We start from the raw sequence: 23137 nt of genomic DNA, 5'->3' as shown, positions 1-23137 counted from the left end.
CCTAACTCGGTATGAAGCAACTAGACCACTCAGGTCATCTGGATCAGGTCGTCTATCAGTTTCCAAAGTCAGAACCAAACATGGAGAAGGTGCGGTCAGCTTCTATGCTCCACATATCTGGAACAAACTCCCAGAAAACTCTAGATCAGCTGGAACTCTCAGAACATTTAAATCAAGGTTGAAGACTCACTTGTTCTCAGCTGCCTTTGACTAAATTATTTTATGAATTACTTTAAGTCTTATTTTAACTCAAACTCTGCACTGTAACTTGTCTGTTTTTAATCCTTTTAATCTTGTTTATTCTTAAATTTTAATGACTTCTTTTATGATTTTAAAAATGTGTTTTTATCTGCAGATTTAATGTATTTGTGAAGCACTTTGAATCACCTTGTTGAAATGTGCTGTATAAATAAACTTGCTTTGCTTTTATACATTAAAGCTTCAAACAATGTAATCCAAAAAATCAAACAAAAAAAACACCGCAATTCAAAATCACCACAGTCCATACAACAGTTTTATTTGTTCCATGTATTCCACAGTAAAACATTAAATCACCACTGGGACTTTGGCCTCTTTGCAATTGTGATTTGACGCAACATTAAAATAAACAGTTTTTCACAATGAAAGCACATTATGGCATCAGGTTCAGCAGGGACTAATTTTCCTGGTACAGATAAACGGCCGTCCACCTCCACAGGAAGCATTGGACCAACCAGCTGTAAGAAACAAGGTTCATCCGTCAGTTTCGTGGAGAAACAACATAGCATTGACTGTTATATTTTTTCTTTCAGTACATATATTTATGGTGCAACAGACAGTGTCAGCTTGCAGATATAAATGTTAAGGTTCACCTCTGGCGTTCAGGTAGACACATGGGTTGGCAGTGCTAGACTGGACTGAAAGCCAGTTGGAGTAGCTGAAGGGGCTCTGGTCCACCCACCTCCAGGTCTGCAGACAGGAGACATCAAGCAGAACACACAGCAGACTGTCACTGATGCTGCTGGATGGTTTCATACAAACAGTCTGACTGATGGGTGTGTGGAGGTGGTGGAGAGTGTGTGTGGTGCTCTAATAACCTGGAAGTAGAATCCTCCTATCCAGGCGGTGGAGCCTCCTTCTCTCATGGTTAATTCTTGTAGGAACGCGTAATCGAATACATCATGAGCAGAAGCCAAGGAGCCTCCGTTATTGACACAGTGAGCCTGCAGGAAGACATACAAACCGTCATGAAATAGGAATCCCAGTCTGATCACAGTGACTCTACGTGACACTGTCTTGACTGGAAGCATCACTGTGAGGAAGCACTCAGCTGCTTTTCTCTATTTCAGGAGTGTCAAACTCATTTTAGTTCAGGGTCACATAAAGCTTCTGATCTGGTCCAGAGCCGTGATATAAATGCATAGAAACCTGAGAATAGCCACTAGGATAAATGCTTCCCGTGGTGTTGGTGTAAAGAAAGACCAGTTCATGGTGATTTAAAGTAAAACCTCAGTTAAAGGCTGGATGGGTTTGACTGAATGATGGAAAAAAGTAAGTAAACACAAAGAGTTATTGCTCAATCAAAACTGAGGCTGCAGGCTGAAACTTTGTGGTGATGAAAATAACGTGTATGACTTGAGGCTGTGAGTTACAGCTTGGAACTGATTATAACTCAGAACTTGTTTTTCTGTAGAAGTTAGTGGCAGCGATGCCTCCCTCCGACAGCATAGACTCCTACTTTATTGTGTCTGAACTGTTGGGAACAAGCTCTGGTGGTTATTTACATTTGTAAAAGTAAACCAGCTGACAACCTGTAAAACTGACTCATATTCTAGAAATTGAATTCACAAGTTATTAATCACTACTTCCCAACAGCCCTGTAGTTTCTTCTTGACGATATTACATCAATCGACCAAAACAAACCCAGAGAGTGAGACTTCCATCCCAGCAGATTGTACAATGTGAAAACTCTTAGCAAAGAGTTCAGCTTACCGCAGCACTGTTCCATGTATAGCCAGAGCGAACATAGAGGAAGCAGCTGTCCTTGAATTTGTGCCAACCAGAGGGACAGAAGAAGAATCGACCTGTGGAGCAGACAGGAGATCAGATCATTGCTGGGACAGAGACACATTGTAGTGATCAGACTGAAGTGACACAGTCAGTGTTTCATAGAAGACAGCAAACCTTCAGGTGATGAGACCTCCTCTTCAGGAGAGATCACCTCAGGCCCTTCACCTGAGAAGAAGCACAAGAAGAAGAAAGTCCCATCATGATCTCAGTCTGTTCACGAGGACAGAAGATGAATGAACCTTCCAGCTTTCTACCTGCAAGGACTTCTTCTTTCACCACTGGGACTAAAAAGAAAATAGGAGTTTAGTTCCAGTCTGTCCAAACAGTTAAAGTCTGAAGTGTCTGTGTGGAAGCAGCTCACCCTGGATGTTCTTAGGCTGCTCCTTTGGTGCAGCTTCAGCAGCTCCAACTGGAAACAGCATCAGTGTGATTAGTAGGTATATTTATTATGTATTGTTATATCTTGAGCTCATCTACCAGAAACAACTATTAGTATTATGTGTGTAACATTATTGCACTATTTCTTTATTTCTTTAAACTAAGCAGCTCTGCAGTGCAGACCTTTTACTCTTCTATCCTCTGGAGATTCTGCATTGTTCCTGTCATAATCACTACTCACCACTAGAGGGCAGCCTGACTTTTCTTGGACCCTGACAGGTTTTATTTACAAGCATGGAGGATTTAAAACGATTTAAAAAGATTTGTGAAACAAAGAAAACAGCATTCAAATGACTGAATAAGAAACCAAAGTTTAATAAAAATGACAAAGTGGATAAAAGTGAATTTCTGTAAAAATCACAAATTGTGTTTCCTCCTGAAATCCTCGTGTTGTCACACAGAAAGCCAACAACATGTCAGAGAGAAATGTTCTGACCTGCAGCTGCCGTGGCAGCAAGAACACCACTGAGCAACACTGAGAGGATGAGGAGAGTCTTCATGATGATGATGACGAGGACGAAGAGGAACAAAGTGACACAACAGCTGCGGGCAGTGAGAGCGAGTGGACACGGTCAGACCAAGCGCAAAGTCAAATGTCAATGAAGGAGACAGAGTGTGTCTTACCTGTGAGTTGAAGGCGAGGCGAAGCAGTGATGAAGAGGAGGCTGCGCTCTTCTTTATATACACACAGGGCAGCAGGAAGTGCCACAGCAGTGAAAGTACTTTGGACTGAACATGTGTCTGATCTCACTCACAATGAGGACATGTTGACCAGAATAAAGCTGATAGCACTGATACTGCTGATAAACCTGTCTTGGAATCAGGTTTCTCTCCTGAGGAAGAGTTCAGATGACATTTCTCACTGTCACGTGACACGAGGAGGAGAAAGTTTTCCACCAACTCAATAAAATTATTGCGTTTTATGGGTTTTATTTGACCGAGAGAAACATTTTAAATCCTACTCTGCTGAACAAGCTGGATGCAGATTTCAGCATCACACAAATTATTACAAATTATTTAAGCTCATTTAATCCAAATATTTAATATAAAGTGTCTCCACAGCAACGTCGCTTTTCGACCCTTTGATGTCGGCTCTGAAAGTTTTGCGGATACACTCATATCCGTTGTCGTGTAAACGGGGCCTCAGGATTCTGCCTTGGTCTCCTCCCTACCTCTTCTCACCTCCTCAGACAATTTATCTGAACTATGTATTAAGACAAATGTTTTGACCATTACCTCAGCTTTTTCCTTTTCAGTTACTGCAACTTCTTCTCCATCACTCAGCACCGGATAGTTCCACTCCCTCCTATCTCCCCCCATCTTTCTAATCATTCCCCATATCTCTCCTCCCAAGGGGCTGCCAGTGGGGAATCCAAGATGGCCGACAACATGGCTGCTTCCCTGTGATCGCCGCCACATTGTTCTGCCATTTTGTTCCGAATCACCACCACAGCGCCACTCTCGGTGGGAGGCGGTAGTACATGAAATATGGCCGCTTCCTGCAGGTCGCCGCCATTTTGTTCCGAAGCACAATCACAGCGCCACTGTCGGTGGGAGGCAGGAGTACTTGATCTGCAGTGCGACCTTGCTTCTCCAGAATTGAAACCCCGCCAGTGCGGTATCAAGATGGTGGCTTACGGGCGCTGACATACTTGTTTGCCGGCGCTGACATACTTGTGCGTGGTCGCCGCCATAATTGCTCACGGTCAGCGCCGTACTATTCTCAAAATTTAAACCCTGCCAGTGCGGTATCAAATAATGGCGGCGTATGGGCGCCGCCATACTTGTTTGTGGTCACCGCCATATTTAAAAGGCAGAATGACGTCAGTGGCTAAAGTTACGTCGTGGCTAAAGTTACGTCGTGGCTTCATGGGTCATGTTCAGTTCTAGGAAGCACAAGTACACTGGAAGGTACATCCAAGAAGATTTTAGCTGAATAAAGCTCAGAGAGTATTTATAAGGTCCAGAGCCAAGTGGATTGAGGGAGGAGAAACCCCCCCCCCCCCCCCATCATATTCCCCATTCAATTTATAAAAACATCCTAGAAAAAAAAGATTCACTCTCATGATGAATGGGGAAGAATACTTAGAACCAAAAAGTATAGTGAAGGAGATCTTGAATTTCTTTAGATACTGTATGATTCTTCTTATTCTAAACAAAATGCTGAATTACTTTAAATCATTTATTACTGTAAATGATGAAACCTTTAGAAATGTTTGTGAGGAGGATTTGAAAATTGAAGTATCATCATAAAAACAGCCTCTGACTGATCTCCAGGCTCAGATGGAATCACTACAAACATTTCTGCAAATAAATTAAAATGTGGCTATTTGAGGCAATAATGTACGACTGGAAAGGAATTATTGACAATGAAATGAGGCAGAATTATTTCAGACATCCTGAAATACTGGTATACGGTTTTATTCCATTTGTCATGTTTCCTTACCTTCAGGACAAAATAAGAAGTGTCACATCTAACTCCACCCTCTTCTATTCTAAATTCTGCATTACATTTACATTCCACATCACTGCACCAGTGTCATTTTATATCCCAAATTGTTGGTGGGCCATGTCATTTCACATGAAGCGCCGTTAAAAGGCTAATTTTGTGCTCATAAAATCCAAGCTTTCATTTACAGTAGTATGTAGTTTGTTTTTTAGTTGCTGATGGACAAAAAGTATTCATTATTAAGAAGTTCTGTGGGTTAGAAAATAATATTGGAGCGTCTCAGAGCAGAGCGCAATGCAGCCGCACACTGCAGCTCCTCAGCCGGCGGTCAGAACGCGACACAAGACCTGGACGTGATGTTAGTTAGAATAATGTTACCATGAAAAGTGTGAAAGAAAACGACAATGGAAAACTGCTTCTACATTATATCTGACGTAGCTGAATGACAGGAGGAGCTCTGCAGCATCTCGAGAGCCGCGGCTCCACGAACGCGGATTAAATAATCCCGTTTCCTCGTATTGTTAACTTCAGGGAGCGACTTATGATATTGTTCCGACGCGTTATTTTTATTTTTTTCTCTATAACCACTCTGGGGCTCCGTGTTCGCTGTAGATTTCAGAAAGCCGGTACAACCTCGCTTCCGCCTTTTAGGTAGCGATACCTCCGCCCCCAGCTGATGACGCGTCGGGCCCCAGTCTGGCTCCTCTCTGGCTCAGCAACGAAGTGGGGCCGGGGCTTTGGCAGTGGAAAGACAAAGAACTGGTGGTAAGGCTGGCCCTGGCTCCGAACGAGCACCTGGTTCTTTCTGGTGGAAAAGCCCCCAGTGAAGCATCGGGGTCAGAGGTCAGCTACTAAACTGATCTGCCTCCTTCATTCATCCAGTGGCAATGTGTGGCTGCATTAAGCAAAACAAACGACAAGACTGGAGAATAACTAGTTTCTTCAGCAGGAAAGGAGTAAATGTACATGACGAACCTTCAACAAATACCTCTGACAACTTTAAAAGAATATAACCTTCATAAATCATGTCATTGTTCTTTATTTTATATCCAAGCACAGGGCACTTTAATAGCGAAAACCCAACCCTTCAGACCTGAATGATTATTGTGAAACGCCATGATAAAACCTGATAAGTCTTGAATCCCAGACGTCATAAATGAAACATCACACATTCCTCCCGCTTCTTATCTTCACAACTTACAAGAAACCTTTACAATCTACAGCAATATAACTTCATTTACTGCATACATTCATCACTAAAGTTATTGTGTCGCATTTTTATTGAGCAGTAAAAAGTAGAGAAGTCCCGATCACACTTTTTGGCGACTGACATCGATCCGATTTTTCAGAAATGAGTATCACATTTCTATAGCAGAGATACTCAATACTCTATTTTTGGAGCAACTAAGACGTCTGAAGCTAAAAGCACTATTGGCAGAAGCTTTGTTTAGCTAGAAATTATTGTAAAACTCACTTATTGAATCAATTCTTCTCAGAATGACTTAAGAACTTATTTAAACTTTATTCAGTCATAACAAAGAAAAGACAATTACACTCTGCAGTCTTGTTTCTCTTATTTATGTTAACCTAAACAACTTCTGTCACGATTCACACTCAGAGAGTCAGGCGTGGACAGAGAAACGGAACCACGAGTTCTCTCAAGAGTATTTTAAATAATAAACGTGGCAAGGGACTCAACCCAAATAAACAAGATAGGTGAGCTGTTACAAAAGGACAAGAAAGAAGACGGAGAACAAAAGGAGGGGAAGGGGTGACTGAACTACTCGGCACTCACAAACTAAGAAACTGCCAAACTAAACAAAATACTCCAAGAGGGAAAAAATCTGAACCAAAGTACAACACAGGAATTATACCACTACTAAAGGTAATGCTCAAAAGTAGTATTCAGGCCCAGCTAGAGACTGCGGGGAGCACACTGCCTGGTACGAAGCGGGGAGTTGTAGGAGGGCTTGGTCAGCGATGAGGAAGCAGGACGGAGGGCAGGTGCTGCAGTCCGATGGAGGGTGAACAGGGAGCCTTCCGTTGAGCTGTGTCACTGAATGGAGCCATAAGCAGGGGCCTGGTGCGGCCTGGTTGGTCCAAAGCTGCAGCGGGGGGAAGACAGGATGAGAGCAGAGCAGAGCAGAGCAGAGCAGAGCAGAGCACAACTAACTGTCAATAGTTTACAGTCCGGCACCGAGCCTTGATCTGAAGCCAGCTTTATGGGGAGAGAGGTGAATTGATTGTTGTAGCCACACCCTGCCTCAGGGTGATCAGGTAATCAGCTGCACTCCACACCTAACCAGCATGCAGCACACGCCCACCTAAGAAAAAGGAAAGGAGGGAGGGGGAGGGGAAAACGCTGGCACGAGGCAGAGCCAGAGGGGAGGTCATGACAACTTCACCTGGATTTTGTAGCAAATAAAAAAAATTTAAAAATGAAACCCAGTGAATCAGTTTGACTAACATATAAACTATAAAACACTACAACATAAACAGTATTCAGTAAAAGCAATCAGAAGAACCCAATTCCCAATTGCCTTTAGGGGCGCTGTGACTCAGCAAACACAACAAAAACGCAGAAGACAGACTACATAGAAATTTAGAAGTAGACTTCTGCACATAAACCACTATGTATAACTCTAGTTTTATAGATCTATGGCCCCGCTCCGCCTGCTTCTAGCTTCTGCAGCTCGACCGGAGCTTGTAGTCCCTGATTGTTGTAGTTATTAGATGACGTAGCGGACAGCGGTGGGGGGAGGAGGGGGGAGATTACGTCATCTTTTTTCCACGGATGATGGTCTTTGCTGAGCGTACCCCGCCGCATGTTTACTTTTTAGATGTCTTATCAAATTAGTTCCACCTCTCGGGACTGTGGTGAAGCTCTGGTGCTCCGCCTCTCGGGACTGTGGCGAAGCAAATAGTACAACTGGCCGCTGGACTGGTTTGGTTATCAACCTTAAAATCCCTCCAGACTGCTGACATTTTATCCTCTCAATGGCTTTAGGCTGCTAACCTCAGTTTACGGCAGGTCGCAAACGGGGCTCGCTTTACGGCAGCTGACGTGAAAAAGTTTTTGTTTTGTTTTTTTGTTTTTTTTAGGTTGGCGAGGTAATCGGCTGGATTTGCCGATTCCCGATCACTTACAAATCACCGACCGATATCTACCGATCAGATCGGATCGATATAAAGCATATATTTATATCCAAGTAATTGCATTTTTGCTGATAATTGTTTTTATAATCATTTGATTTCCATTTGTTTTAAGATGTATAATAATTCTTTTGTTTGGTCATGTTTAGTTCGTTGTTGATACATAATAAAACAAACTATGACTAAAATCTATGTTAAACAAAACAAAAAACAATGCTTTAAAAGAAGTAGAAAGAAGTAAATATTTACAAACCCCTACGTCCTTGTTACAATACACATATACTGTATATTGACGAAAAAACATCACCCTTTTACCTACTCCTTATCTCCACCCAGTGCCTATATAAAAAATCAATAATTATGAGCTCATCAAAAATAAATGAACAACGTGAGCCGTCAATTTAGCCCCTCCTCATCCGCATATCTTCTTAAAATGATCTTCCTATACTTCGTTTAAAGGTGCTCTGCAGTCCTGCTTCCCTTCAACGCCTCATCTAACCTGTTCCACAATTCTACCCCACAAACCTAAATACACATATTTTAGTTGTAGTGCGAACACAATGCTCTTTTTTTTAAAGTTTACTGTCATTTTAGGTTATAAGTTATAACCTGAGTGCAGTGGTGTGCAGTCAGGGGCAGCAGGCTCGCCCTGTCAAAAATGATTTTTCTTTTTTTTCATATAATTAAAAAGTGATTCTGAAATCTGTGTCTGGAATGAAGTCGCTGCTTGTTCAGCATGCAACTTTATCTAGAAAACGAATGGTTATATTTTGTGGCGCTCAAATCTCCTATGTCCTATAAACGCATCACAGCCACGGCTCTGCTACCAACATATATCACAAAGTCACGCGAGGGGAAACCCAGCTCACCACAGAAAAGTGGAACAACTGAATCTGTTCCAGTAAAGGACAAGATGTTTGAAAAGCAAGATCACATCAGGAAGAAAGAAAAGCAGATCGGGTGGATATCACTTAGTTAGTAGAGTGGATTGTCTTCCAGTTCCAGAGTTAAAGGTTCGATACCCGATTATGCCCGGTCATCATGTCCTTAGGCAAGACACACCACCAGTGGCTCCCAATATTTCTTCAAGCATCATGAGTTTCTTTTCTGTGTGGGTTAATGTAAGATGTCATGTAAAGAACATTGAGAATGCTCAAAATAACCTCCATGAGGAAAGTCCAATTACAAAGATAATTTCTTTCAAAAATCCGCCTATGAAGCAATACCTGTAAAAGATATTAAGAAGAGACAAGTTTCATTTTCACTGAAGGTGTAAGAAACCTACAGAATAAGAAACTTACTAGGTAAGAAACTCACTGAAACACACTGGGTAAGAAACGCACTGGGTAAGAAACTCACTGGATAAAAAAACTCACTGGGTAAGAAACTCACTGAAACTCACAGGGTAAGAAACTCACTGGGTAAGACATTCAATGGAACTCACTGGGTAACAAACTCACTGAAAGTCACTGGGGAAGAAACTCACTGGGAAAGAAACTCACTGGGTAAGAAACTCACTGGGTAAGAAATTCAATGGAACTCACTGGGTAACAAACTCACTGAAACTCACTGGGGAAGAAACTCGCTGGGTAAGAAATTCAATGGGTAAGAAATTCAATGGATAAGAGAGTCACTGGGTAAGAAACTCACTGGGTAAGAAACTCACAGGGTATGAAACTCACTGGGTAAGAAACAATCAAGGTAGGCCCTCCCTTTGACCCTCGCACAAATAGACTTCTCTGCTTTGGCACATGGCACCACGAGAGGAAGTATTTCCTCCTCTTCCCAAGATTGGCATGTGTGGACGGAGCCAGTCCAGCTCACACAGACACAGCAGATTCTGAATGTAGCTCCTATGATCCAATACTCAAATTGAGGAAAATCAAAGAAAAACTGGATTTGGAGCAATAAACTTGGAATACAATGTTTTTGGACCAACAAAACCATGTCAAGGTGTTGAAAAACTAGATAATATGACCCCTTTAAAGACAACTGTCATTTGTCGTTTGGTGTTAGTGTCGTCAGCTAATTTGATGAGGGTGTTTGAGTCATGGATGGCGACACAGTCATGGATGTACAGCGTGTACAAGACTGGACTCAGAACACAGCCCTGGGGAACACCAGTATTGAGGACGATGGTGGAGGATGTTGAGGTGCCCATCCTGACCTGCTGGGGTCTGTTAGTCAGGAAGTCCTTGATCCACAGGCAGAGGGAGGTTCCAAGTTGCAGTGTCGGTAGCTTGTTGATCAGTCGGCTGGGGCTGATGGAGTTGAAAGCAGAGCTGAAATCCACAAACAGCATCCTGATGTAAGTTTTGGGGCTTTTAATGTGGCTGATGGCGTCTTCTGTGGATCTGTTGGACCTGTACGCAAAGTGATGTGGGTCAAAGCCAGGTGGGATATGGGCCTTGACGTGTTCTAACACTAGTCTCTCCATGCATTTCATGATCACCGGAGTTAGGGCCACAGGCCGGTAATCATTCAACCCTGTGATGGCAGAGGATTTGGGCACAGGGATTATGATGGCAGTTTTCAGGCAGGTGGGGACTGTGGCTTGCTGCAGCGAACGGTTAAAGATGTTAGTGGCTGGGGTGGACAATTACTGGCGTCTCTGGAGCCGCGAGCACTTGTGCTTCGTTCACTGTCGTCCTCTTCTTCATTTTCAACATGACTGCCTGAAATATTATCCTCTAATAGTTCCATTTAGTGTTTGAGTTCACATTCCCCTGTTCGGACTGCAGTTCTCTTCAGGCAAAAAACGTTTGGTTTGGGCCACGAGAACACGCCCACACACTCTGAACCGGAGCTAACAAGAGCTCAAACAAAACTAACCGCATAAATCAGAAGACGCAGACGCAGAAAGAAAAAGTTGGAAAATATCTGGCGGCCAGACGCGGAATAGTGAGAAAGAATTAGTGAAAAGGGCGCTTATTGATATCTGGTCTGAAGACTATATCAGCAGCCGTTGTAATTGTATGACATATTCCAGGAGGTTTGGTCCGGTCTCAGCAGTGAATGTGAACGCCACCTGAACCAAATGAAGGTGTGAAAATTCTCGGCCTCTCCCTCCCAAAGTGAACCGAGTCCCAGACTATCCCAACGTGAAAGTCCCCAAAGTAGCCTGTGAGATTAACTTTAATCTCTATAAGCAGCGATCTGTTCCTGTGGACTGCAACCCGAGGATGAACGAAGCCAGCAACTAATGGTTGGATGGATGGAATGTTGAATTTCCAAAAAGATTTTATGGAAATTTGTTTGAATGTTGTGCAACAGAATTAACAGCGGTCCATTACTCTGTCACACTAGATCCATGTAGAATTTATATACTTTATTATATTCTGTATTATGTGTTTGTATATGCATGAAAATCTGTATAGCTCTTCATTACTTGTTTTAGGCTTTCAGCCTTCTTCTTGCAGGTGTTGGGCTGAAGATTCCAGTGAACTCCTCCAGAAGTTTCTCTGACTGAGGAGAATCACCAGAGACAATGAACAGGCCATAAAACAGCAGGGGAGCAAGCCAGTTTTACAACCCCCCAGGTTGATAACCAATGGGGATGGCCGAATCCGACCCGAACACTACAGGGGTCCAAAACTCAAGTTGGTGAGACTCACTTTCTACCAACACTCTCGGCATCTCAATCTGACCATCGAGGGCGAGACATGTCTCTCCTACCTCAGGATGGTATAGAGAGCATCAAGTGGGAACCAAAGGAAACAAGACACCAACCTGCTGGACGAGCAGAACCCAGCTTGGACTTCTTCGTCTCTTTCCTCTATTTTTCCTGTTTTTGGGGGATTCTGGAGACCAGAGCTATCGTCTCCTCTCTAAAATCATCCTCTCAGCTGTCCACTCCTGCAGCTGAAGCCAAGCCTCTGAATTCAGCGTCCTGAATTCAGACCCGGTAACAACCAGTTACCACCGCCTCCCAGAACAGACGGAACCACGGACGGTGCTTTTTCAGCCAGAACCGGAGGGTGAGAGCTTTTGTCTGGGCAGACAATAGTTAGAATGATGTTCTGTTGAAAATGCAATGTGTTTCAATGTGCCGCTCAGAAGGCCGCAGCATCTCATATGTTTGTGTACGTGCGTTCACGGGCACCAACCAAGTCCAGGACTCTGGTTTTCCAACTCAGAACCAGAGGTCCAAGTGAGCTCCAGGCCCACTGGGAGCTCTGTGTGGAGGAACCAGGGTTCAGAACCGAGCCTCACAGAATTCTCTGTCTTTCTCTTGTCTTCCTCCTCTCTCATTCTCCCCCTTTCTCCACTAACCCGGATCTCCTCGCAGCCCTGCTCTCCTCTTATCTGATCAAGATAAGCTCACACACAACTGCATGTTATCTGCTGCAGAGCAGATCTGCCTTGATCACAAGAGTTCTAACTGCAGGTCCCGACCTCCACTTAGGACTCCGGTGCTCAGAACCAGGCCAACGGAACCGCCAGTCCGTTGCTCTTTGTACATAGTGTTTGCTGTTTAATAGATTAGATCTCCGTGTTAGATGTCGTTTGCTATTTGAATGTGTTTATTTATGAGATGATTTCCGAATTATTTATGAATTAATACATTTTTATTAATAAACGCCTGTTAGCTGAATTGTACGATTCTTGGTGATTATTGTTTATTTATTGTTGACAATTCACTGGTTTGTAACAGTCTGTGCTCGGATCTCACACCTTCCATTCTATTTAAGATTGTTATATTTTATGCAGAAATATTAACTAACTTATATAAACTTTTTACAAATGAGACTGATATTTTGGTATTAGCTATTTCCAGTTTATCTGGTGTTGTCCCGATTTATTATTAATACATAAATAACAAATTTATGCAAATTAATTATTTTTTATTAATAATTTTTTTTGATAATTTATTCATTTTTTTCCCTTTTTAAGTAATTACTCAATTACTTTAGGAGTTGTTAACAAGTAAATGACCGTTTACTTCCATTAATAATTTCAATTTTTCATAAATTACTTCCAGTGATTTATTACTTTCGGTAATCTATTACTTACAATCATTTAATGCTAATAACCAACCATAAATTACAACATAATGGTGCCGCCCATGTGAGGGTGTTTTTTAAACCAGTATTGTCACAATATCTGCATAATTTATCCAGAATTGTCTCTTTAGTTGTACAACCGATAACTTTGTTTCTGGCAGAACTTAGTTTTCGAAGAACACGTTACAGCACTGCTAAGCAAAGTCACTTGTGTTTGTGAAGTGGTTAGAGCCTTTTTCTTGCATTTTCATGCTTTTCTTGTTTCTGGCATAGAGAAAAGTACACTAACACAGCTATTGCTCATCCAAGGTGCTAAAACACCCTGTTAACTTGAGAGGTTACAGTTAGAGCAATTAGCATTGACTATAGGTGTGTAAGTTACAGGTTCAGCTCACCTGTGCATCAGCAGCCACCTATAGAGTTGTAAGCCACAGGTGTAACCATCACCTGTGCATTAACAACATTTTGGCACTTTTCAAAACACAGCTTTCGCGTGACTCCTACCATGAGTAGTCAGAGACACTGCGTGCTCGGAGCAGAGACTCCTCGGGAGCCACATGACCCAGCCCTGCAGACTGTGGTCGCTGGTCTCCTATGCCTCTCCACACAGGAGAGAAGAAACCTCAACAGCTACAGCTCAGAGACCTGTGAAGCAAAGATCAGGCAGCTGTTAAGCTATGTGAGGAACCCGGTTGGTCAGGTAGAGCTCACCATTCCGGATGTGTTAGGCCTCATTGCACTGCTCTACCACTGAACCGACACCCAGTCCGTCCAGCTTTTCACCTTGAGGACCACAGGGTCCCGGTGTGCTATGACACACATCCATCGGTGCTCAGCCGCACCACAATGCGCTCTCACAGCTCTTTCATTCCTTTTCAGGAGAGAGTAAAGAGTTATTTTCCAGCACCTCCCAGCGCTATTTGCTTTGGTCCTCCACTCACTGGAGACCCTCATGGTCATCGCGGCCCTCACTCTCTCCGCCGGAGAGAACCAGGGGGGTCCAGCTCAGATGACTCGGACCAGTCCACTCCCCCAAGGGAACGCGGTCTTCGGACCCGCCAACTTGAGTCCCTTGCAGAGGACATAGAGCAGTTCAACCCAAACAACCCAGAGGGTAGTATAGAGGACTACCTCCGGGAGGTTGAACGCTGCCTCCTCGACCTGCCTCATCCTTCGTCACGGGAGAAGCTGAAGCTTCTCTGGAAGACGACATCCAGGAGCGTCCATGTTTTCATGGAATCCCTCCCACCTGCCATCAGAGACCATTACTCAGCCCTCTGTCATGCACTGAGGGAAGAGTATTCTCTGTACAATGATCCTGCCTCTGCAACTTTTAGTGCACTTGCAATCACACAGAAGGGGGCGGAGCCTCCCAGAGAGTATTACAGGCGCCTAAGGACCGCCTACTTCAAGGCCGTAATGCACCGGGGTTGGACGAAGACCAGACCTTCAAGTCCCTCTTCGTTAACAACCTCCACAACAGTGTGCGGTTCGATGTCGCCCATCCTTCTCCACACAACGATGAGCAACACTGCCGCTCACGGCAATCTCATCTATGTGGACGACTTCCTCATGCGTCACTGCACCTTTGAGGAACGTTTAGCCGGAACACGACACGTCCTTTATCAACTCCTGGTAGCTGGAACCAGACTTGCTCTCAGCAGAGTTCAGGGTTGCCGCACCAGAGTTGAACACATCGGGCTCATAGGTGGCGCTGATGGGATTGAACACCGAGCAAGGAAAGTTCACGCCATTAAAAACCTCAGAGTCCCGACTAACGTGTCAGGACTTAGGAGCCTCCATGTGGTCTGCAGCCACTCCTCACAGTCCACCAGGGACTGTGCAGTGAGTGCTGGACCCTCCAGAGAACTCCTTAGCGAACACAAGCCCTTGGAGTGGGAAACTCCTGCAGAAACATCTTTATGCCTCACAAAAGAGAAACTCTGCTCAGCATCCTGTCTGGCCCACCGAGACCAGGACACAGAGTTCCTCCTCCAGACAGACTCTCCCACTCATAGTCTCAGTGCCGCCCCAGCGCAGTCACATGACACAGACAAAGTTTTGGCTTACGCCTGCAGACCGCTTAACAGCGTGGAGAGACAGATCTCCCACTGCGAGAAAGCCTTCACCACGACTCAGACCGTTCCATCCAGTCATCATGGTCATGATGAAAATGTCTGTCAGGGCCCGCTTCACATTCATGTCGACGACTTCCAGCTCCACCTTGACACAGCCACCACGGCTGCTGTCCTCCGTCTGAACCAAGCGTTCAGCTACTGGAGCCTCCCAACTTCCGTCGACTCAGACAGAAGCACTCATGTCACACCCAGTGTCATGACTGCTCTGTACGACATCTTGGTAATGGAGACCAACCTCCATTTACCAAACCACTCCCAGTCATCTTCTCAGGTTGACCAAGTGAACCACAGCACCACCCACATACTCAGGTATGGCAGCAGCAGTGGTACAGATGAAGAGTTGAACCTCCAGCCAGGAGCTGGTAACCATTCGGTCCACCGTGCACCACTCTACAGGTTTCACTCCCATCAAAAGAATGACTGGTAGAGAGACGACCTTTCACTGCACCTTCTGGACCAACCAGAAGAGGGCAGCGTTGTCACGGCCTGCACAGCAGAGCCACTCAATCCATTTACTCCCTCAGAGTAAGGTTAACTCCTCCCCTAGCGAGGGGGGAGAACCTCCACCCCAGGAGCAGAGGAGATTTTTTATCAGTAGGGTTTAGTGACAGCATGCTCAGATCCTATCAGGTGCATGTACTAACCCTGCCATCATCAGAAATCTAACTCCGCCTCCTTAGACAACCTGAGCAGTTACAAAGCTTGAGTTTAACCGTTCAGGGAAATATAGTCACTGTAAACTCATATCCAGCTCTATTAACACTACTTAGCATGGCTTAGCCTCTGTCGAGTATTGTTTAGGAGAAATAACCCCTGTGTGTAGTCAGAGATCTCACAGGAGATCGTAGGGAGATGAGCTCCTCCGTTAGCAGCTTCAGTACAGGTAGAACCACATTACTTAGCTCCACTAATCCAGGTTCAGCAATTTCTCAAGACTAACACCACCACGGTTATAAACCTTCACAGATACATCTGACATAGTCTCTGCAGTGCTATTTTTACCTCTGTGGACCCACAGAGCCAAGAGTTGGGATTTATTAAGTGTCGCGGGTGATTTCAGTTGAGGACCCCTGTCCCTTTGGTTGCCATGCCGCATGGTAAGCCCCAGCCCTGGCCTAATCCCCCTTTCCTCGCCCATCTGGTTTTTGCACGTGGTTAACTGGTGTGTAGATCTTTTGTTTTTTGTATTTATTGTGAAATAAACATTTGTTTTAATTGGGACCGTCTCGCCCCCACAGTATCATTGAACCTGTGTGACTCTAATATTATAAACTGTAGTTAGTATTTCCTGGGGTGCAATTCCCCAGGTGGCGTTGTCGGACGTGCAAGTACAACAATATATCTATCTCGCCACACTAAGTTATGGAATGCACACGGAAGTGAGCTCAGAGTGTAGTATGGATGCAATCGTGGAGCAACCGCATTCCACGCATAGTCTGCGGACACAAAATACAGAAAGTATGGCATATGTATGGAGAGCCGTCCAGTCGTCATTTGGATGATCAATTTTGGAAATAGACGGCCGAAAACATAGCACCCAGCTTGCTCAAAGCCTCTAAAATATGTGTATGGTCAAACCTGTACAGGGGAACCGGTAAGGGTGGACAAATCGCGATGTATGGAGAGGTTTTAACTGTTAACGCACCTTAATGAGCGGACAGCCTCACGTGCAGCACGGTGCTGCACTGTGAACTTCACTTTAATCAAACATAAGGCCCGTGGGCCAAAACTGGACGCTAACGGTTCCAATCCGGCCTCAAAAACCACCAAGCAAAGTGTTTGAATAGGATTCATAGGAGTTTTTTAATTTTCTTCAGACCCGGTAACAACCAGTTACCGCAGCCTCACAGAACTGCACAGCACCACCGGACAGTAAGAGCTTTTGTCTGGGCAGAAGTTGTTAGATTAGCGTGAAGCTAACATGCAATGTGTTTCAATGTGCCGCTGATAAAGCCACAGCGACCCATTTGTGTGTGTGTGTGTGTGTGTGTGTGTGTGTGTGTGTGTGTGTGTGTGTGTGTGTGTGTGTGTGTGTGTGTGTGTGTGTGTGTGTGTGTGTGTGTGTGTGTGTGTGTGTGCTTTAGCCTTTATATATATCCATTGCAGATAGCGTCGGCCTGTATATACTGTAAGGAGGAATGTGATTATTTATACAGTTTGAACATGTAACCACCAAAGCTTTTGCAAAGTTTTGCAATCACTGCCATGGACAACAAAATCTTTATTTTTTTAAATAATATAGTTACCTTGGTTTGTTAACAGCATTTTCATGTTTTGAAAGTGTTTCATTGAAAGGCTGTCATGATAAGGACATAGTATTTTTTGGTTTTCTGTTGATGAGTGCAAAATGTCAATATTTTCTATATTAAAAGTATTGTTATCAGAAATATAGGTTTTATTGTTTTTTTATAACCAATTTCCAGCCAGTGAATGGTGAAATTACTGCGTGCAAAGCAATAGAGTTGCAAAAGTCTGCGAAAAAATGCCACACAAAACAAGTGGTACTAAAAATATTTTGAAAAGGTTGGCAGGTCTGAAGTTTTGTTTGGTCACGTTTCTGAACTCCCTTTTCATTGAGATTTATCAGATAAGCAGTATTCCGAAAACAAATATAAGGCTACCGGTAAATCTTATCAGCACTTGAGCTCTTAACGTGATTCATATTGATAACACATGGAATGTGTGTGTTCAAAGTGCATTCGAGCAGATTTCCAGTTTGTTTTCAAAGCTATGGGTTTACAGCTCATCTGAATATCACTGGGATGAGAGTACTGACCCACATTACATCTAGTTGAATAGTTGAAAAGTCTTTCCTCCATGACACTAGTTGAAAAGTCCATTCACCATTAATTGTGGGAACTACATTTTGACTTTTACATGTCACTTTTGGTGCAGTTTGAGAGCTCTGCAGTACTTAATATAATTACTCACATTTATATAATGTGATTAGTATTAGGTACCAATTTTTGTGCTTTGCACACTTTCCTGCTACTGAGGTGTGATGAATATAAAGAGTTCATGGATGCACAAAGTAAAATGTCAGTATTTGTCACAGAAAACCACCTACTAGTATCGATGCAATGTCATTCTTTCATCCTTAAAGAACCGTGGAGACTCACAATGTTCCTCCTGCTGGAGATTTTTCACCCATTCAGCTGTAAGATTCACAGGAATAAATGTCACTGGTTTCTTGTTTAGTATTCTAGTCTGTGTGTAGCAATGCTGTAAGGGGTTTCCCCAAACCATTCTTGATTTGACATTCAATAGCACAAACTATTAGCTCATTGACAAATCCAGGGTTATGTGGTAGGTTATATGATAGCTGAATTTTCTTTTAATATATTTTGTTTTCTGAGACACTTAACTGTACATCTCTCAAGAGGTCAGATACTTTGTGTTTTCTTTTCACTTAATGTGTCACCACAGTTATTGTTTCCCAGAACACACAGATGATATGCATACTATAACTGCCTATTAAGCTTATCAATTGTAAATTATCAGGGTGCAGTTAGTGCCAACGTTTCAACGTTGCTGGGAAACTTGATCTAATTTCTAGTTCTTCCTGCTGGCAGAGCTGAGTTATGGAAAAACACTGTGTTGCTCTTCACGTGCACATGAACCTCCCCTGCTGAGCTCCAGGTTGTGTATATAAAGAGCAGAATGAGCTCCTGTCATCAGACCATCACTCAGCTGATACCTGAACAGCTCCTGGCCTTCACCTGACAGCTTCCACTGCTGCTGCACTGCTTCTCATTCAGTGGAGCTCCTGCGTCTCGTCTCTCTGTAGATTGATTGGTACTTTGAGTTTCCTGCAGACAGATCATCAGCTGATCGTCACTATGAAGACAGTCCTGCTCCTCTCTCTTCTGCTCTGTGCTGCATCCGCAGGTCAGATTATCAATGTGATCATGGCTCAGTCATTCAGGACGTCAGGAGAGACAGAAGAGGAAGTCATGCGCTGCTTAAACTCACTGTGTTGTGTTTCTCTCTGCAGCTCCAGCTGAGGACAAAGCCGCTTCAGGTCAGTACTGAAGCTGTTCGCTTGAATGTAATCAGTCAGACAGTCAGACCTGCTTCTGTCTGACATGGACTCTGCTTGTTTTATCCACAGAAGCAGCAGTGATGGAACTGAAGGAAGACCTGGCTGCTGGCCCTGGTGAGTTTCCTTCATTGTGTTTGGCTTCTTCTGCTCCATGGTGGACCTCACCTGTCAGATCAATATATAATAAATCGTAGATTTAACCAGTGTAAGAACACTGCAGCAGACCTCTGGAGAAGTCCTATCCAGCAGACTACCAGCTGTAAGTGGAACAACATCAGACTGAAGACCAAGTGAGTGTGAGGAGTGTTTTTTAGATCTTCCAGGCTCCTTGTAGTGACCATGACTCACTGTCGTCTCCTCACAAGGTCACTGGTTTGATGAATGAGGAGAAGCAGTGAGTGTGTGGAGCTGAGGACTTTCTCAGTCAACTGTAACAGTGTGGAAGAGAAAAATATCATGTTGTCAGAGAGAAAGTGTGCAGCAGTGTGACAGTTATGGAGCAGTCAGGATCTTTCTTCTTGACAACCTGAATGTAATGAGAGATGTCTGAATTCCTCCATTATTACCTCTGACTGTTGGTGCATCTATGCAACTGGGAAACTGGAAAATAACAAGTTGGTAAAGGCTCATTTCCCAGTTGTGAGCTTTCACATGAGAAGTAAAAAGGACTGACAACTGAAATATGGAGTTAATATGCAGTTCATAAATAATAAATATTGCCGGTCAATGATCCTGGTGTACTCGGGGTGTTGTAGTGCTGTGGGCAGCTGCTTCCTGATGTCTTCAATTTGATCACTCTGACTGTTTGTCAGTGTCTCCAGTAAAAAGTCGAAGGTCTGATGAAGCTCTTAGTGTTTCAGAGGTGGAGCTGCAGGTGAAGAGCAAAGATAAAGTGTTGGTGCCAGACGTCCCCGTCCCTGTCTCCAGAAACAGCGTCACATCTGCAGCTATTCACATGTTGTGATATGTTCTAAACAAAGTGAACAATGTGCCCACGCCTTTGTCTCCTGTATGTACATGAACAAACCTGCTGATGGAGTTTCTCTGTGCTTGTGCAGGTCTTGTGTCTGAGGAAGGAGCGGATCCTGAATGTAAGAGCGACTTGATCATCACTTCTCCATGTGAACACATTAGTGACATCGTCAGTCCAACAAATACATACTGAGTCATGTGTAGTGTGGTGTGGTACATCTCTGCTAACTGTTTTTCAATGGAGGCTGTGAAATGTGACATCAGAAAGTGTTTCACTCAGCAGACTCTTTCTGTCTTCCTGCAGCTCGTTTTAACTTCTGTCCCAGTGGCTGGTTCAACTACAACTCTCGCTGCTTCAAGTTCATCAACAAGGTCTTGAACTGGTACAATGCTGAGGTACTGCTGATGTTCACATCAGAGCTTTTCTTCACCAACATCTTATCCTGCTCTGTGGGAAGAAACTCTACTTGACTGCAGACCATGAGCATGCTGGGTGTTGATGGGTGGAGGCTGTTTGAAGGTGCCCTCTAGAGGCTCTATTGATTACTACAGAATCAGTGAAGACAGTTGAAGTCACCTCATAACACACAATTACTTGTGAGATGCTTGTAAGTGTACATGGTTCATTTCTGCGTAACTTCCTCCCCAACTTTAAAATAAAAGATTGTAAACAACCAATTAGAAATCACATTTATGCTCCAACATTTGCTCTTTAATCCAAAACACCAATTAGATAATAGCAGCAGTTACAGAGCTATGGAGTGATGACAGTCTACTCTGAGGACCTGGTTGGAGGTGTTTGACTGTTTCTCCAGCTAATTGTATAAAGAGTGACTTCCTGATGCCACTGGATGGTGATGGTACATGATCATGGCTCTGTCACATTCAGTTCATGAAAAGAGAAGCTTTGTATTCAGCTGCAGTTAAACACAATGACATGATGCTTCTTCTGTCCAACAGGAGACCTGCATCCGTCTGGGTGGTCACCTGGCCACGGCCAACGGCCCTCAAGAGTATCAGGTCCTGCAGAAGATGACTCAGGGGGCCGGTCAGAGCCAGGCATGGCTGGGAGGCTTCAACCTGCAGGTCTGAACCCACAACCTGCTCCAACGGAGGTCACCAGCAGAAGCTGGAGAGACTCTCTCTTACTGAAGTGATCTTTGTCCCTCAGGGTCAGTGGATGTGGATGGACCGTCAGGGATTCTCCTTCACAAGTCCACCCTCTTACTCCAGCAGCAGCGCCTGCCTGAATTTGCTCAGCAGCAGTAAGTCATTGTTGGATCAGCTCTGGTTGACAAAGATGACGTTCACAACAATGTGCTAATGCAGTTTTGTTTGTTTCACATTTTAGCTAATTGGAGGAGCACCAACTGTTTCGTTCAAATGCGCTTCATCTGCTCCATCAACCCGTTTGGCTGTTAGCATGCATGCTAAACTCCTGCGAAGTATTCCTTCTGCTTCAGCTCATCAACTGTGCTGGTTGTGTTTCTGACTGACTTTGTTTTTATGTGTGCTTATTAGTCGTCTTTTATACAATAAAGATTTGTGAATGCGACAATGCGTGACGTTTCTTTAAGACTCTGATTGAAGAGTGTTTGTAAGTGTGTAGCTGCAGTCAGAATCATTCAGCTAAAAGGAAATGAAGCAGATAACAGTGTCAAAGACAAAGGCTTTGTTTGAAAACAGTACAAATTCATATCATGTAAAAATCTCTTACATCTAATTTCATCAACAATTTCTTGATTATGGTGAAACAATATGATGCACAGAATTGGTATATATGCTCAGAACTCAGAGGGACTTTCAAGAGGACACTGAATGGGATGATCATTGGTTATCGTTCCTGTGACTCATGTGGCTTCTCACTGTGTAAGTGATGCCCCAGTCTGCTGTTGAAGAAATGGAGAGGAGTTTCAACAAGTTCCTTTGTAGATGGTTGGGAATACCCTGGAGCTTTACATCCTTTACATAAGATCAGGCGAGCTCCAGCTTCAGCTTCCGCTGCCATCAGTGGTGAAGGAGTTCAAAGTCGCCAAGTGCAGACTGTCCCTGAAATATAGGGAATATCAAGACCAGCTCACCAGGGAGGCAGGACCAGATCTGGTCACAAGTGGGGTGCCAACATTGCAACCATCCAGGCAGAATGTTCTCTCAGGAACAAGGCTATCATGGGAAACCCTTGCAGTGGAACACAGGGTCTAGAATCAGCAGTGGAGAAAGTCCACCGCTAAGCAGAAGAGAACCTTGATCCAAGAGGAAGTCTGAAACCTTGAAGAAGAAAGTAGAAGATCAAAATCCAGCGAGCTCGCAACTCAAGGAGGCTGGGCGAGGAGGAACCTCCCCAAGAGATCTTTGACATGGAGCAAAGTGTGGCAGCTGGAGCCCTTCTGGATATCCTTTCTGCTCCGAGCAATGTTTGATGCCTTACCAACCCTAGTCAATTTGCACAGGTAGGGGATGAGGGAGGACCTGCTATGCAAGTTGTGCAAGGATAAAGGAACAACGGCACACATTATGTCAGTGTGCAAGACTGCTTTGACACAGAGGAGATACAGGTCCTGCCCCTGCCCCTGCACCTGCCCCTGCCCCTGCCCCTGCCCCTGCCCCTGCCCCTGCCCCTGCCCCTGCCCCTGCACCTGAACCTTACTACTACTGCCCACTCCCTGCTCCTGCTCCTTACTGCTTTTGCCCACTCCCTGCTCCTGCGCGTTACTACTACAGCCCAATCCTTCCTCTTGCTCCTTATTACTACTGCCCACTCCCTGCTCCTCAATACCACAGTCCACAGGTAAGTGCCTTCAATTCTTAGAATTTGAATTAATTACATGTAAATAACACAAAACTGCAATATTAGGTCTAGGCAGAATCTAGACCAGTACTATGAATGATCTGA

General features: G+C 44.1%; 2 protein-coding genes across 2 annotated transcripts; one reads left to right on the top strand and one right to left on the bottom strand.

Annotated features, from left to right (window-relative positions):
* Positions 1-487: 487 nt before the first annotated feature.
* LOC308110488 (ladderlectin-like) lies at positions 488-3280 on the bottom strand. The gene is made up of 9 exons (XM_080464797.1): positions 3112-3280; positions 2924-3030; positions 2411-2458; positions 2304-2333; positions 2164-2214; positions 1972-2063; positions 1077-1202; positions 852-948; positions 488-716 (listed from the first exon to the last, which is right to left on the bottom strand). The coding sequence occupies exons 2-9, from the start codon at positions 2985-2987 to the stop codon at positions 646-648; spliced, it is 579 nt and encodes a 192-aa protein (XP_080320923.1). The 5' UTR covers positions 2988-3030; positions 3112-3280; the 3' UTR covers positions 488-645.
* Positions 3281-18874: 15594 nt separating this feature from the next.
* LOC308109540 (ladderlectin-like) lies at positions 18875-21802 on the top strand. The gene is made up of 8 exons (XM_080463149.1): positions 18875-19118; positions 19225-19251; positions 19342-19386; positions 20331-20363; positions 20549-20640; positions 21205-21330; positions 21416-21509; positions 21596-21802. Exons 1-8 carry the CDS (start codon positions 19070-19072, stop codon positions 21664-21666), a joined length of 537 nt encoding a protein of 178 aa, XP_080319275.1. The 5' UTR covers positions 18875-19069; the 3' UTR covers positions 21667-21802.
* Positions 21803-23137: the final 1335 nt, after the last annotated feature.

This window comes from Lipophrys pholis (genome assembly GCF_963383615.2).
Source record: "Lipophrys pholis genome assembly, chromosome: 5".
Lineage (NCBI taxonomy): Eukaryota > Metazoa > Chordata > Actinopteri > Blenniiformes > Blenniidae > Lipophrys > Lipophrys pholis.
The sequence above is the reverse complement of the archived record's forward strand: the minus strand, read 5'-3'. Positions and strand labels throughout refer to the sequence as shown.